Source organism: Erythrolamprus reginae, chromosome 1 (assembly GCF_031021105.1).
Source record: "Erythrolamprus reginae isolate rEryReg1 chromosome 1, rEryReg1.hap1, whole genome shotgun sequence".
Taxonomy (NCBI): Eukaryota; Metazoa; Chordata; class Lepidosauria; order Squamata; family Dipsadidae; genus Erythrolamprus; species Erythrolamprus reginae.
Genome location: NC_091950.1, coordinates 37,787,933 through 37,802,635, shown reverse-complemented (window position 1 = coordinate 37,802,635; position 14,703 = coordinate 37,787,933). Strand labels below are relative to the sequence as shown.

The window sequence follows — 14,703 nt, the reverse complement described above, 5'->3', positions numbered from 1 at the left end:
TTCAAACGGTAGCAATTTACATATGGGTATAACACCAAGTTTGACAAACCACGGGTATTCTTTCACCTGCAGTCAATGTTCATTCTTGAACACTCTATCAAAAGGGGTTTGGGGAACTGTTACATACTTTGGACCCTAAGCCACAACTGCAAAAAAGGAAGGTGGACAGATTCAGTCACAGTGGCAACAGATACTCTGTTGGAAGATCTGAAAGACCAGGTTTGGAAGAGATTAGATTAGATTTATTGGATTTATATGCCGCCCCTCTCCGAAAACTCGGGGAGATCATCGTAGAAAAAATCTGTATGGTTGCTAGGTGTGAACTATATTTTTATGGCGCTCCATCCTAAGGCTCAGCTTCCTGGGCTACTGTAAATCTTTCAAGTATCATTTCCCCCTACAAAAGACTCATGGATGCATGAAATGGTTTTGAAGTTGCAGAGATTCCAAGGGCAGATTTTTATCCATCTCAACTTTTGCAGGATATCTCCCTTTCCCTTTTTCAAGCCTGACAAGAGTAACTCTTGAGTAGCTTTGGATTTCTAGGCATGAATGTATACTGCTCAAAAAAATAAAGGGAACACTCAAATAACACATCCCAGATCTGAATGAATGAAATATTATCTTTGAATACTTTGTTCTGTACAAAGTTGAATGTGCACAACAGCATGTGAAATTGATTGTCGATCAGAGTTGCTTCCTAAGTGGACAGTTTGATTTCACCGAATTTTGTATTTATTTGGAGTTATACTGTGTTGTTTAAATGTTCCATTTATTTTTTTGAGCAGTGTATGATTTTGTGGGTATAAGACAGATTTAGAATAATAGTCTTCCGAGTCTTCGGAGAGGGGCGGCATACAAATCTAATAAATTATTATTAATTATTATTATTATTAATAATTTTGCCACCTCTTGTTTTCAGAACTTTGGGAAGCAGTTTCAGAAGCAATAACAATGTAAAGACATTCATGAGATTCACTCCAAACAATATCCATATGTCATGGAAGTGTTGTTCTTTTTAAAATATATATATATATTAATCCTTCCTTTCCCAAATAACATTACCTTGAAAAAATCTTTCTAGTCTCACAATATCTCACTTGATAATAAACTATAAATCTGCTTTCCCTCCCTTTTCATACAATTGTTGTAATTATAACTGCCATTAAAAGCTCATGCTGCACCTTCTTCTCCACCACATCTCCACCTGTATCTATATGTCTGTGGAGATTCTCAGTAAAAGTATATATTCTTATATATAATTACACTGAGCATGTAAGTACAGGAGGTTTTTAAGAAAAGACTGGACAGCATTTGTCTGAAAGGATATAGAGTCCCCGGCTTGACCAACGGGTTGGACTAGAAGACCTCCAAGGTCCCTTCCAGCTTTATTCTGATTGATTGATTGATTGTATTGATTCTTTATACTTCTTTTAGCCTCTGTAAAATTCCCCCCCCCCCCCACTTTAAATGCCACATGGAGAATTGGATATTTCAAGAGAATATGTTTTAAGTGAAGAGGAACATGGATAGTTATTTCCTTCTTCCTAGACATAGTTGTCCCTAGAAACTGCCTATGTAATAGTTAAATTCCAAAACAAATTAACCCATAGCACTAAAGGACTGTCAGCAGACTGAGAAAAAGATCCAAGCCAGCCCCCACTCCCCCGGCACAGAGTGTAGGACAGGGGAGTATGATCTGAAGTAGTTAGATAAACACCCACCAGACTATTTCCATACATTTCATTTAACATTTATGGCTATTAGTTTGTGGAAGCAGTGTTCCACAAACACACAGTTCAACACACAATTATTTTTAAAACATGTACTAGCTTTATCAAAATCTTTTAAGAAGCTCTGCAATAGTTTTAGGATTTTTAATAGATGCCCAGAAAATTACTGTAGACATATATACGGTACTGTATATTCAACATTTATTAAAAATGATAAAAACTCTAAATTATGTTCTGACAAATAGCATAGGGTTGTGACATTTAATCTCAAAATTTAAGCAACCTACCGGTATATGAAATTTAAAACAATAAGTACCCAGAATGGTAGGAACATCACAATCTTGTTCATTTCACTTTTATAGCAAGGACAGAATAATTTTTTTTAAAAAACTACAAATTGGCAATTCTGGAAGAACTACTATATTCAGTTTTTCAAGCATGCCTGTAGTGCATACAAATTAGTTTATAAAAGTCAAATGTAACCTTGATTTAGCTTCGTATCTAAAAAGTTAAGCTTGAATGAAAACTTTAAAATAGCTTCCTTGAAATTCCACAAAGCTTCAGAGAATATTAGTATCAATTTTGTGTTTTTACTGTTTATTGGGGCAGGAAGTAAAAATCTATTTGGACATAAGTCTCAGGCAAAATTAAATGTGAACTGAAGATATTTTTGCATGAAAATTTAGTTAATAAGAGAAATAAAAACAAAATATCCCAGAATAATTATAAAGAATTTCCAGAATGTCTTTCTAGGCATGTTGATCTGGTACATCAATCCTGAGGACTCTTACTTTCGATTTATAATGATATTCTTTCAAATATAGCTTTACAGGTGGAGGAACAGGAAGGGTATTTATGCCATCATAAGTTGTAGAGTTACAAATAACTGTCCTGCATAGATGTTGGAGGGAAAAAGGGAAAGTTCTGTGCAAGGGAGTCGAGAGAAGTGGCTCAAAGAACATACAAGAGCTTGGATCTTTATAATGTTCTAAAAGCCCAGTAATGTCACGAGAATGGAAGACGCATGGATCATGAGCATCAAAGCTGAAGTTGTGATTCCACTGTTCAATCCTGGCATGAAGGGAACGACTATAACGCCTGAAACTAACGGAAAACAAGTAATCCTCCTGGGCAGAATCGCGTAATAAAAAAGTCCCCTCTGGCTTCCCATCTAAAAGTGCTTCTGCAGCGTATTTATCCATCACTCCCCAGTAACATGGGTTATTATTGATCTGAAGGAGGTCAGGAACCAGGCAGTGAACATAATCAATCTGGGTGTGATATCTGAGCGGCATCTGCATCTGCAGCAGCTCATCCTCTATGTCCCACCGTGGTTTGTTCCTCTTCCTGGAGCTAGTGCAGAGTGTCACTACTTCATCATCGGAGTCCGTGTCACTTTCCTCTCCGCTGCTCCTTAGCTGCTGCCCACCCACGGCAGGCCCCTCTAGAGGATCGCATGGATAGGGGGCGTTATCAACAACGTTACTTTCCTGCAATACCGAGGAGGAGTCTGCTTCACCTGTCCTCTCCATCTCTCTCAGTTCTTCATCTTTCCTTTCACCTTTTGATGTACCCATGCTTAGCCAGCTTTCAGATTTTTGCCTTACAGGGGCCGTGTGCTGCTTGATCAAGTGCCATCGAAATGCTAGCTCGGATCGTGGTGGGAAAGGGCATTTGTCCAGCATGAGCTCACTGATATGTATTTTCCTCTTTGGCGAAAGCCCTGAAGAATGCCGAGTGCTGCAGCTCTTTATGGGGAAACACTGTCCCATTGCATCCTGCAGTTTCTGCTTAAAAGAACGGCTTAAGAACCTGTGACCACATACGTGTTCCAACTCCATCTCAGCTGAGGAACAGCTCTGCTTTCTCTCTTGATTCCTTAGACTTAATGTTGGTATTCCTGAAGCATTTGCCATTTCAGCATCAGAACCGCTCTCATTCTTCTTTGTCCAGGAAAGCTTCTTTCCACTCCACACGTATCCGTCCTTTCTGTCTGCGCTCCTGCTCCGGCTAGTTTTAGGTCTCACATCTGCATTTTTAGATTTCCTTTCTTTATTTTCTGCCATGCTTTAATGTGAATAAATGCTTCATAAAGATTCCAGAACTAATGTTGCCAAACTTCTTCACAGAAAGCACTCCTTATGTGTCCTGAAAACAAAATGAAAAAGAGTATATTCAACACATTTATTTCTCACATTTCCATGCAACTAGAATTCGAAGACTGCTTCTAAGAATAAAAATGACATAACGAAGATTAAAAACACAGTGTGAACTTTTAACTGCTCAGAATAATCTGGCCACCTTCCGGAGTGAAGTCAGGATTGTCAGTGATCTCATGTTTTGGGGAACAAGCTATTTGATAGGGGAATGACATAATTTAAAAAAAAATCTTACCCCCAGGACACTAGTGAATTTATTTTGTGGGAAGTGGGGCCCCATGATATTGTGAAATGGAATGGAATGTATATATGTGATGGGTTAGTTTTACCTAGGAAAAGATGGTCTTGGTAGTACCCCTAGAATTCAACACATTTAGAGCTTTAAGGATTAAACCCAACACTCTGAATTACACCCAGAGGCTTACTGGCAACTAGAACAAAGCCTGAAATATGGGTGTAATTTAGCAGTACAGGTCTCTATCAGAATGCAGATGCAGTGCAGAGGTTACAGCTAGCTCTAAATGTAGTATATTACAATAACGTCAATATGAATATGAATATATGAACACACACATATGACTAAAAACATCTTGCATACATTCCCCATCTGCCCATAAAGCAATTGTCACAAAACTATGAGACGGCTATAAGAAAAACCAGGTGATGGACGTCTCCTTATAAGGCAATTGCTGCTCTATCTACAGTAATCAAATGTTTCTTCATTGCTTATTTCAGTGTTTCCCAACCTTGGCAACTTGAAGGTATTTGGACTTCAACTCCCAGAATTCCCCAGCCAGCGGATGCTGGCTGGGGAAGTCTGGGAATTGAAGTCCAGATATCTTCAAGTTGCCAAGGTTGGGAAACACTGGCTTATTTGACCCTTATGACAATCATTAAGTGTTGTACCACATGATTCTTGACAAATGTATCTTTTTCTTTTATGTACACTGAGAACATAAGCACCAAGACAATTCCTTGTGTGTCCAATAAAGAATTCTATTCTATTCTATGATGTTTCCAAAAGAAAGAGATGATCTCTGGACAAACAGTAAGTCCTTCTTGTTTAGATAATGCCTCAACTTCTTTCATTCCATCCAGTTCCTCAAAGCCTCCAGACACTAACAAAGACCTCAACAGCATCTCTGACTCAGTGGTATAACTGGGTATCATAAGCATACTGATAGTACCTCGCCACAGACTGATGGATAATTTCTACAGCAGCCTCATAGAGATACTAAGGAACAGGAATAAGACAATCAAAGACCTCTACAGCAGCCTCATAGAGATACTAAGGAACAGGAATAAGACAATCAAACACCTGCAGAACCAACTTTTCCTCCTCCACTACAGCTGATTGTAACTACTCACTTAGGAGGAGAAAATAATTGTGAAATAGTGGCACCAATCCTCGGACCTCTCAAGCTAGCAAAATCACATTGCCAATGACACCAAAGGTCACTGAGAGGATCAAATGTATTCCTGTCATCCAGGTTGTGACAAAGCTTTTCTACTAGACTAGAGTGATTAATGTTGTTACAGTCCAATGCATAGCCTGGGATATACTAATTAAAATGGATACCAATAAACTTATTTTCAAGCACTCTAAATCTGGAGCTATAACTTTTTTCAATTACCTTAATTGGGATAGGAATATTGGAGACTAGATGCATTAGCATCCTTCAGTCTGGAAAGACCATGAAGCCTGGGTAAGTTAGTATGGACAATAAATAATAATTAGATTTTGGAGTCCAGGGGAGCCTCTTCAGAAGTGGGCAGATTAATGTCTTGTTACAGGCAACTGGGATAACCTCATCCACCAAAGAATAATTATGAAACTCTTGTGCCCTACTATTCTCTCCTGCTCTGGTATCTGAAAGAGCCAGGAAGGGCATGGATCTACAGGTGGCCGAGCTCATGCCACAAAACCTTTTATTTGTTCAAATCCTATAAAATAGAATATAAGATGTTGACCAGTCACCATTTCAAAAACCACTAAATGTGGAATCAAGATTCTGGTAAATATGAACAACTTTTATCAACCATGCATTATACATCAAGCTATACAGTGAAAGTCTTGATTTGTGATAATAACTGAACCCAAATTTTCCAACTTATATTAGTGTTCTGAATTGAGACTTGCAGGATAGTACTATGTACTTTACATTCAGTAATGATTACTCTAGGAAATATGTATACTCTATATGCATGAAGTCTTTGAATGTCAAACTTGAGGGCCTTAGTGAACACTTAGTTGTCACATCAGTGTTACATCTTTTATTTTTTTTGAAGGATTTAAGATTTAGAAACAGGAAGCTTCATTTTTAATTAAATGGGGGAATATACATGCAGAAAAGCTGTCCAAACAGAAATACAATTTTGCTTATATAGACAGCATACTAATGGTAGATCCTATCTCTACGGAATGATAACAATCACCCTTTTACGATTTCTTCGTAGCCACTACTTTAATTTCCTTAATAAAACATCCGTGAATCCTTGGAGTCACTCCTCACCTTTTAGGGCTTTCAGATAAATGGATCTGGGAGTGATGAAGTTCTGAATCACATCTAATAGAATCCTAATCTAATTAGCATTCCAGAGCTTCCTCCATTATCATGTTAAGACAAACAAACTATAGATTAATTTAACTTCCATTCCTGGGAAAAGATCATTTCCCCTCTGCCTTTGGACAAATGCCACATTCAAGCTCCAAAACCATTCAACAGCAAAAACAAAAACACAAACGAAAACCCAAATGAGAGATAAAATAGGTCAACAAATAAAACATAGTCAAAAAATCACCTAACACTTCTTTACAATACTAGTTCACACAAGCATGATGTTAAGTAATGCTATTCTGTGCTGACACTTTCAGGTCATTTTAAAAACAGAAACTAATTAAAATATGTCACAAGGTGGGTATTCCATTTGCTTTTCAAAATGAGTTTTTAGAAGGGTGTCCCCAAGGCATTTGAAGCACCTAGGCTTTATGTCCTGAAAAGGATTATAAAAATAACTTGTTTTACAAAAAGCAGTTTTATAAAACCCTGACATATGGAAATGCTTTTAAGGAACCGCAGAAGAAAGAAATGACATTACATAAACTAAGACTCCCTCAAGGTCTAATTCATGTACAGTACATGCCTGTCTTTGCCTTAGTCTTTTATGTATTTATAGAGAGAATTTAGAGACACAATATTTTTGAAGTGCATCACAATAGAATCTGGATCAGCTAGGCCACTTTATGAAGATTAAGGAGCCGAGGTGGCGCAGAAGGTAGAGGGCAGTACTGCAGGCCACTAAAGCTAACTGTAGATCTGCAGGTCAGCGGTTCAAATCTCATCACCGGCTCAAGGTTGACTCAGCCTTTCATCCTTCCGAGGTCGGTAAAATGAGGACTCGGATTGTGGGGGCAATATGCTGGCTGTGTTAAAAAGTGCTATTGCTAACATGTTGTAAGCCGCCCTGAGTCTAAGGAAAAGGGTGGCATAGAAAATTGAATAAATACATAATAAATAAATGAATAAGATTGCAAGTTTTGAAAAGCATCTTTAAACCTAATATTTATGACATTACTGCGACATCCAAAGGAAAAATGCCACAATGGAAGAAGCTACTCTCTTGCCTGAAAAATCAGAATGCCTGTATTTGATCTATAAGATGCACCTAAATTTTCACCTACTTTGAAAAGTCTTATAATCTGAAAAATATGGTGTATTACTGCAGACTTATTGAAACCAAACACCTCAATGTTTTTGGGTAAGAGAACCCATAAAGCAAAAGAAATACAAACGTCCTGTCTCAACTATTAATGCTCTTATATTAGTTCAATGATTCTCAAAAGGTAAGTTGTGACCTCCTAGGGAATTGTGAGCAATTTAGAATATAGTCACAACTTTAAAAATGACATTGGTATGGTAATCAAATCTAGGCTTTGGAATATTACCAAACTTAGGAATTGGCTTTCACCTTCCCCTTTTTTGGGGAATTGACAGAAATACCGTGTTCTTAAAAGTACCTGTATTCTTTATGTAAAAGAACATTACTTTGAAATAAAGGCTTTTTTCATATTTTCATATCCGTTTATTCTACAAAATGTTTCAATCAATTAAAATCTTTTTAAAATCAAATCTGTCAAAAAAAATTGTACTTTCGTTTGGTGAAAATAAAATACATTTGTGATAACAACAATAGTTAAGGCACCTAGATAAAATCTGGGAGACTATGAGTTCTATTTCCACCTAAGGGATGAAGCCATGAAGGTGGCTTTAGGCCAGTCACTATCCTTTCTCAGATCTGAGAAGGCAATGCCAAAGCATTTCCAAAATTTTGCAAGAAAATTGCAAGAATTAATCTAAGCATTAATTTGTATGTTTCAGGCATTTCTGCTCATGTGGTACATAGCAGTAAAGCTGTAGATCTTGGGAGTGTCTGTAAAAACGCATATTAGTGACATACAAGTTTGATATATTTTATAAAGCTGTAAGATTATGTCATGGTTTTATTTAATATACAGTATTGACATGGTATATTTATTTCTTTTCTGGCACTAAACAGCAATGAAATCTTTAGTGTTATTTAGTGGGAAATCATACAAATTCATTCATTATTTTAAAGGAGCTTCAGCACTGCAGAGATTGAGAACACCTCTTTTAGTTTTCAGAGAAATTGTAAAAATTATTTCCATAATTGAAATCACAGATTTATTTTTTTCCCCAGAGTAAGAAATAAGCTTGTCGACATTTTAGAAAAAAGGCGTCTTTTGAACCCACTGTTTTCCTAAAACATTGACAAGCTTATGTTCTAACTCTGGGTGGGTGAGGTGGAATAAATCTGTGATTCCAATTGTATAGAGAATTTTCCTTTATACATTCCACCCACTCTCAGCTCTAGTTATCTTATTTTAATAAACTAATTGAGATGATAAAAGAACAAAGCTCTAACTCCTATCCTGTTTAATTAACTTATTCTCATCATTTTATATCTTTACCAATTACGTATAATATTGCCACCCAGAGATATTCCTCTTCCCTCATTTATCCCTTCAGGGCTTATACATGATCATTCAGTCAGTGATTGAGCAAGACAAAAGGACTTTTAATTAAATGATATATTAACAAGCACCATGTTGAACTTAATGATAGATTTAAAGCAATACCTAAGCCCACAATACAGAGTTTAAAAAATCTTATGCATGCAAATACAAAATATTATTAGGACAAATTGGGTCTTTAACCTTATCAATGTAAAGGCCAATTACACTTACAGTCTGATGAGAAAAAACAAACACAATTCCAATTCAAAAGAAGCACTCACATAAATTGTATTCTTATAGATTTACTGAAGTCATGTTTCATTCTTGTTCTCTTTCTAGATCAATGTCACCCCCTCTGCTTCATAATACTGTATATAGACATTCAAACTAAATACACATCGCTTCATATCAGCTAATGTCAACAAAACAAATTAAAGTAAATGGCAGCCTAGTTATTAAGTATATTTTCACCCGGAGGGCAGTATTAATGGAGTGAGCCATTTGATAAGTCAAGGTATGGCATCTGCTTTATTTTAACAGAAAATTATTAGAGATGATACAGACCGGTTATCTCAGTAAAAAGGAGGCTTGTGTGTTCCATTTGTATTGTAACTGCACTTGAAAACCATTTAAATGTGAAGCTAGCTCTCACAGAAACAATGGAGCAAAGAATTCTTTTGAGTCATATGATTTTTGGCTATAACAAAAGTCATTATAGCGTGAAAATCACTGTAGAATTTTAGCCATTGTTCCTTGACACATGATTGCCTCTCTGACTATAATGTCATATCTTATCTGAGAGAGAGCATGGAAATTGATGCATTCATTTTAACTTCACTTAAAGCTTAATATAGATTTTATCCTGAAGGGAGAACATAAGAAGATATTTGACTGATCTTTTCCTTCATCAAATCAGGAAGACAGAATATTGCTAGAAGCTATGTCCTAATTCTTTTCAAGTGCACATCATCTCTTTTCTGATACCAAATTTTGACTAGAACAGAAGTTGCATAATGGCTTTTTGCATATATTATCCAGACCCCACATAAGGCATTTGTGCACCATTTTACAAATATATTGACTGAAAATGAAAGCATATTATTATTCACTTGGAAAATACTACTGTTAGCCTTTCTGCAGTGAACTTTACATAAGAAAAGGAGGATATTATGTCACTCCAGAGTTCAATCCTTCCCATCATTTAACACTTATATTGTCAATTGTTTTTTCTGTAAAATAAAAGCTGCCCAAGTGATTTATGTTGTACATTCATGTATGTTAAGTATAAGGAATAATATATTAAACTGGACTTGCCAAATACATTTTGGATTTTGATTCCAAAATCAAAAGCACCTTGTTGATATGAATCACAATTCTTTTTGAATGTCTCATATTTCAACATTTCCTAAATGAAGGAGAGGTGGGTAAGATCATTAGCAGTATGTAGCATAAGTTTTTTATAAGGAGAACTTCCCAATAAGGTTGGGATCAGTTTAGCTCCAGTGGGAGCTAAAATCGGTCAATTATCTTGAGTTTGGTCCTGAAAATCCACAAAGCAACTGAGATAAAGGAAGAGACAGTTGTGTCAAGCAAAAGGAGTTACAAAATCCAACAGCAGAACAGTATCCAAAAAAAGGAAAGAAACCAATAAGAGTGGAATGCATAAAGGCTGATAGGAAATTGTCTACTTTAACTCCTTCAAGCTTCCTAGACCTAGATAGTTCCACTTACAGAAATATTCTATTTCATTCAAAAAGGATTAAGATCCTCAAAAGTCATTTCTCACAACTCTCCTAAAACCCCAGATATTCTAAACATATATTAAATGACAGAGAAAGTTCAAAGAGCATTAAAAACATTTTCTAAAATAAAGCAAGAGTTAATTACGTTCAGATATTTTGGTATAATATCATTCTTTAATGCATGAAAAACATGACTTTGTACCAAAATATTTGATTAGATATTTGATGATTAAATGATTAGAACTATATTCTAATTAAAACCAGTAAAAATAATGTTTTTCTAGAAAGGAAATAGGCACTGACCTTTAAAAAAAACCTATGTATCCCCAGAATGATCTGCCTGATTAACAAATCACATGAGACCAAAAATATTTTCCTATGTAGTGTAAACATGGCCAAATAAGCTATCCAAAACTATTTATATATTTTGTCAGCTAAGAGTCAGGGACAGCCAAACTAACTTCACAATACAAGTGGGCAGGAACAAGAATTCACATGCCATAGGATTTCTCCAATTTTTAGTTTTTATTCTAAAAGTTGCCACCTCAAGATGAAAACATGAACAAAATGGCTTTTGGAATATTGTCAATAAATGTCCCCACAGATGTCAATTTCAATTAGTCTAAGTGACATTTCCATTTCACTTTAAAAAACATATTGAGAAAGAACTACCAGATGATGAAGAGAAATACATTTCTAACTTTTTAGAACTACAAGTAGGCAAATCCAAGCTCTTTATAACAAAACAGGTGCTTATTCTAAAGATGATATCCTCTAACCTTAAGACCCATTCCTTGGCTAAACTTAGAAGATGGATGCAATGAGAGCATAAGCACCAACACAAATTCCTTGTGTGTCCAATCATACTTGGCCAATAAAATAATTCTATTCTATTCATGATGCAAAGGCCGAACGAAACCCCAGTAAATATTTTCCATGAAAATTTTCTTGCACTTCAAACAATCAGCAATGTAGCTGTTTGCCACAGGCTGTGAACATTTTATAATATGCACCGCCACAATTTTAAAAGACACTTGCACCTTTAAAAGATACTTTGTACTTGTACCTTTATATGTTGTAAACCAGGCGGTATATAAATCTGATTAAATAAATAAGTAAATAAATAAATTTTAAAAAACGGTAACGAGTCTACGGAGACGGGCGGCATACAAATCCAATAAATAAATAATAAATAAATAAATAAATAAAAACTGTATTCTAGCATAAAATTTCATTTTTTAAAAAATGGGGCTATGAAATTAACACTGAAACTAATTTCCCCTTTGCTCCTTCCCCTCCAACCACCAACAATGGATATCTATCTCAAATTCAAAGTTTTTCTTCCCCAGGATTTAAAGAAACACTTCTCCCACATCATGGCCGTTAGGTATCTTTTACTGGACAGAGGGATAACTTTTGTCACAATGAACAAGTTGTCCGTTTTTTCCATTACCACCCCCACACACGCACCCCTTCCTTCCCCGTGTGAGTACTCACCTGCTGCTCACCCGAAGGGACATTTTGAAGGGATGCCAAAAAGCTGGGGAACATCGTCCAAATTCCGTGGCACTGACAGGCACCGCTGCTCGTCATCAGACACAAAGGATGACGGAGCAACCGCACAGCTGGAGGAGGAGGAGGAAGGGTCGGGGCTGAGATGTTTTTTTTTTCCAAAGATGAGAAAGGAGGAGAGAAAGGAAGGCGTCGGAACCGAAGGGAAGGATCTTTAAACCTTCTGTGGTGTGTGTGTGACAAGGAAAGTGAGAGGGAAGGAAGGAGAGAAAGAAGGAAAGGAAAGAAGGAGAGAGAAAGAAAGAGAGAAAGAAAGAAAGGATTGGAAGTTGAGGGTTGAGAAAAGAAAGAAATGAGGGGGGGGCACAACTGAAAGGCAAAGAATGCTAGGGAAAAGTGGCTGAAGATGGAAGTTAAGGAGACCCAAGAGCTGCCGTTAGAAATCCATTCGTTGGGGAGGAAGTCCCTTTACGATACATGGAAGAAGGCTATTTTCTGGTTACACATGGTTGCAATTAAACTGCAAAGGAGAGAAGGCTGTAAGGGTGGGTGGAGAAGATCTGGAAAAGAAGTCTCGATATATGGGTAGGGACGGGGGGGGAGATAGTAAAAAGGAAAAAAGGGGCCGTGGGCAAGAAAGCGGCTGCTGCTGCTGCAAAAAACAGGAGCGTGTTTTCTCTCCTTCAGCCCCCCCCCAAAAAAAATCTGTGTCCCCCAATAAAGCGTTAAATGGCGGGAAAGAGTGCCGAACCGGGAAGGAGAAAGGAGGGCGACAGAAGGAACAGAGCAACTCCACGATTTCGAAGGAGGGGGAAAAGGGACTTAAGAAGGACGCGAAGGCAAAGAAGGCCAGCGGCTTGACCGCCCTCCTTCTGTCTACCCCGCCCTTCCCGCCCGTCAGCCGGTCCCTTAGCCGCGCTGCCCACAGGCGCGCCTTTTCCTCCCTGCCTCCCAGGCGGTTATGAAGCCGCGGATTCAGCCCCGCCCCGCGGCCTCCCACACAGACAGGATCCAGCCGGCTTCCTCGGAGTGTGCGTGGAGGGGGTGGGGTGTGTGCGTTGAGGGATAGAGGCAGAACCGCAGGTGAGACGGAAAGCGCAACGGCCCAATGAGAGCGCCAAGAAAAGCCCAGCTCCGCCCTCTGCCGCTGATGATGTCACTCGGAAGCGAAGCGCGGGAAAACTCGAAGGACGGCGGGTGAGTGAGTGAGGGCGGCGGGTGAGTGAGTGAGGGCGGCGGGACGGCATAACTTTGCCGGTGAGGGGCTGTATAAGCCGCTCTTTGGGGCTGTGCTTGAGGAACGAGTGCCCCTCCCCAATAGCTATTCCCACGCACGTCCTCAGATCCCGGAGGGGGAGGGTCCTGTCGCCGTTTTTCGGGTGACCCCAAAGGGGAAGGGAATAAAGGCGTGGGATTTTTGTTGTTGTGGTTGTTGTTGTGGTTGTTGTTATCATCATTATCATCATCATTATTATTATTTGGAAGGAACCTTGTAGGTCACTAGTCCAGATGTAGGCAAACTTGGCTCTTCTATCACTTGTGGACTTCAACTCCCAGAATTCCTGAGCTAATCATGCTAGCTCGGGAATTCTGGGAGTTGAAGTCCACATGTCATAGAAGAGCCAACTTTTCCTACCCCTGCCCTATACCATTTCTGACAAATGGCAGTCCAATCTCCCCTTGAAAGTCTTATAACCTTCACAGGCAAGCCGTTCCACTGGTTGATCACTCTCACCGTCAAATAAGTTCCTCCTTATTTCCAGGTTGAATCTCCCCTTGGTCAGCTTCCATCCATTATTCCTCATCTGTCCATATTAGCTGAGCCATAGACAGTCTTTCCCTCTCTTGGGTGTACTGGACAACATGTACCATCATCCTAATCCAGCCTGGCTTGAGGGAGGTCACTTGGGAGGGCACCTGGTTGAGAAAAATTGAAATAAAATATAACCTTTAGGGTTGGCTGTCACTGATCCTGAAATTGCAGCCCAAATGATTGAATAATTAATAAACATTCTGGATTGGATGATCTGCATCAGTAAAAAAAAGGGGGATTTTATGAATCATTCTTCACTAGGAGAGGCCTGCACTGTATTTTGCATTTTGTTTTATTTCAGCATTTGCATTCTATTTCTGCTAGACTCAGGGTTTGTATTGAAGGATGTAGAAATGCTGCTTTTGTCATCCATTAAGCCTGAAGCCTTTTATAATGTTTAAATAGGCAACGAAAATGTCCTCACAAAAACCAATGAGATATGGACATACAGAAGGCCAGACAGATGTCTGCTTCAATGATACTGGAAGGTGAGTAATTAAAGCTTATTTGGTTATCTAGTGATTTACTTCAGAAATATATAAATATTTTTGAAGTGTTTAGTTGCATGAAATTAGGTAATCAAAACATAGAAATCTATTATTGGTGGGCAAATGTCCCCAATTGCTTGTCCAAAATGCATATTGGCCACATCTGCAAATACAATTAGGATATGAGAAAGATGCAAAGACATACGGTTTTTACAAAGAAC

The 14,703-nt window shown here is 38.0% G+C and overlaps 2 protein-coding genes across 2 annotated transcripts in view; one reads left to right on the top strand and one right to left on the bottom strand.

The window, feature by feature from the left end:
* Positions 1 to 1,912: 1,912 nt before the first annotated feature.
* On the bottom strand, positions 1,913 to 13,194 carry SOCS4 (suppressor of cytokine signaling 4). Its single transcript, XM_070733039.1, has 2 exons — positions 12,167 to 13,194; positions 1,913 to 3,881 (listed from the first exon to the last, which is right to left on the bottom strand). Exon 2 carries the CDS (start codon positions 3,797 to 3,799, stop codon positions 2,483 to 2,485), a length of 1,317 nt encoding a protein of 438 aa, XP_070589140.1. The 5' UTR covers positions 3,800 to 3,881; positions 12,167 to 13,194; the 3' UTR covers positions 1,913 to 2,482.
* Positions 13,195 to 13,289: 95 nt separating this feature from the next.
* The window catches only part of WDHD1 (WD repeat and HMG-box DNA binding protein 1), a 50,684-nt gene continuing 49,270 nt past the window's right edge, over positions 13,290 to 14,703 (top strand). Inside the window, exons 1-2 of the mRNA XM_070749600.1 lie at positions 13,290 to 13,378; positions 14,400 to 14,482. Of these exons, the coding sequence (XP_070605701.1) occupies positions 14,409 to 14,482 (74 nt within the window). The 5' untranslated portion in view covers positions 13,290 to 13,378; positions 14,400 to 14,408. The remainder of the gene's footprint in view (positions 13,379 to 14,399; positions 14,483 to 14,703) is intronic.

Bases quoted from the DNA above. Each gene is read 5' to 3' on its own strand.
- SOCS4 (XM_070733039.1), bottom strand. From the start codon at position 3,799: ATGGCAGAAAATAAAGAAAGGAAATCTAAAAATGCAGATGTGAGACCT.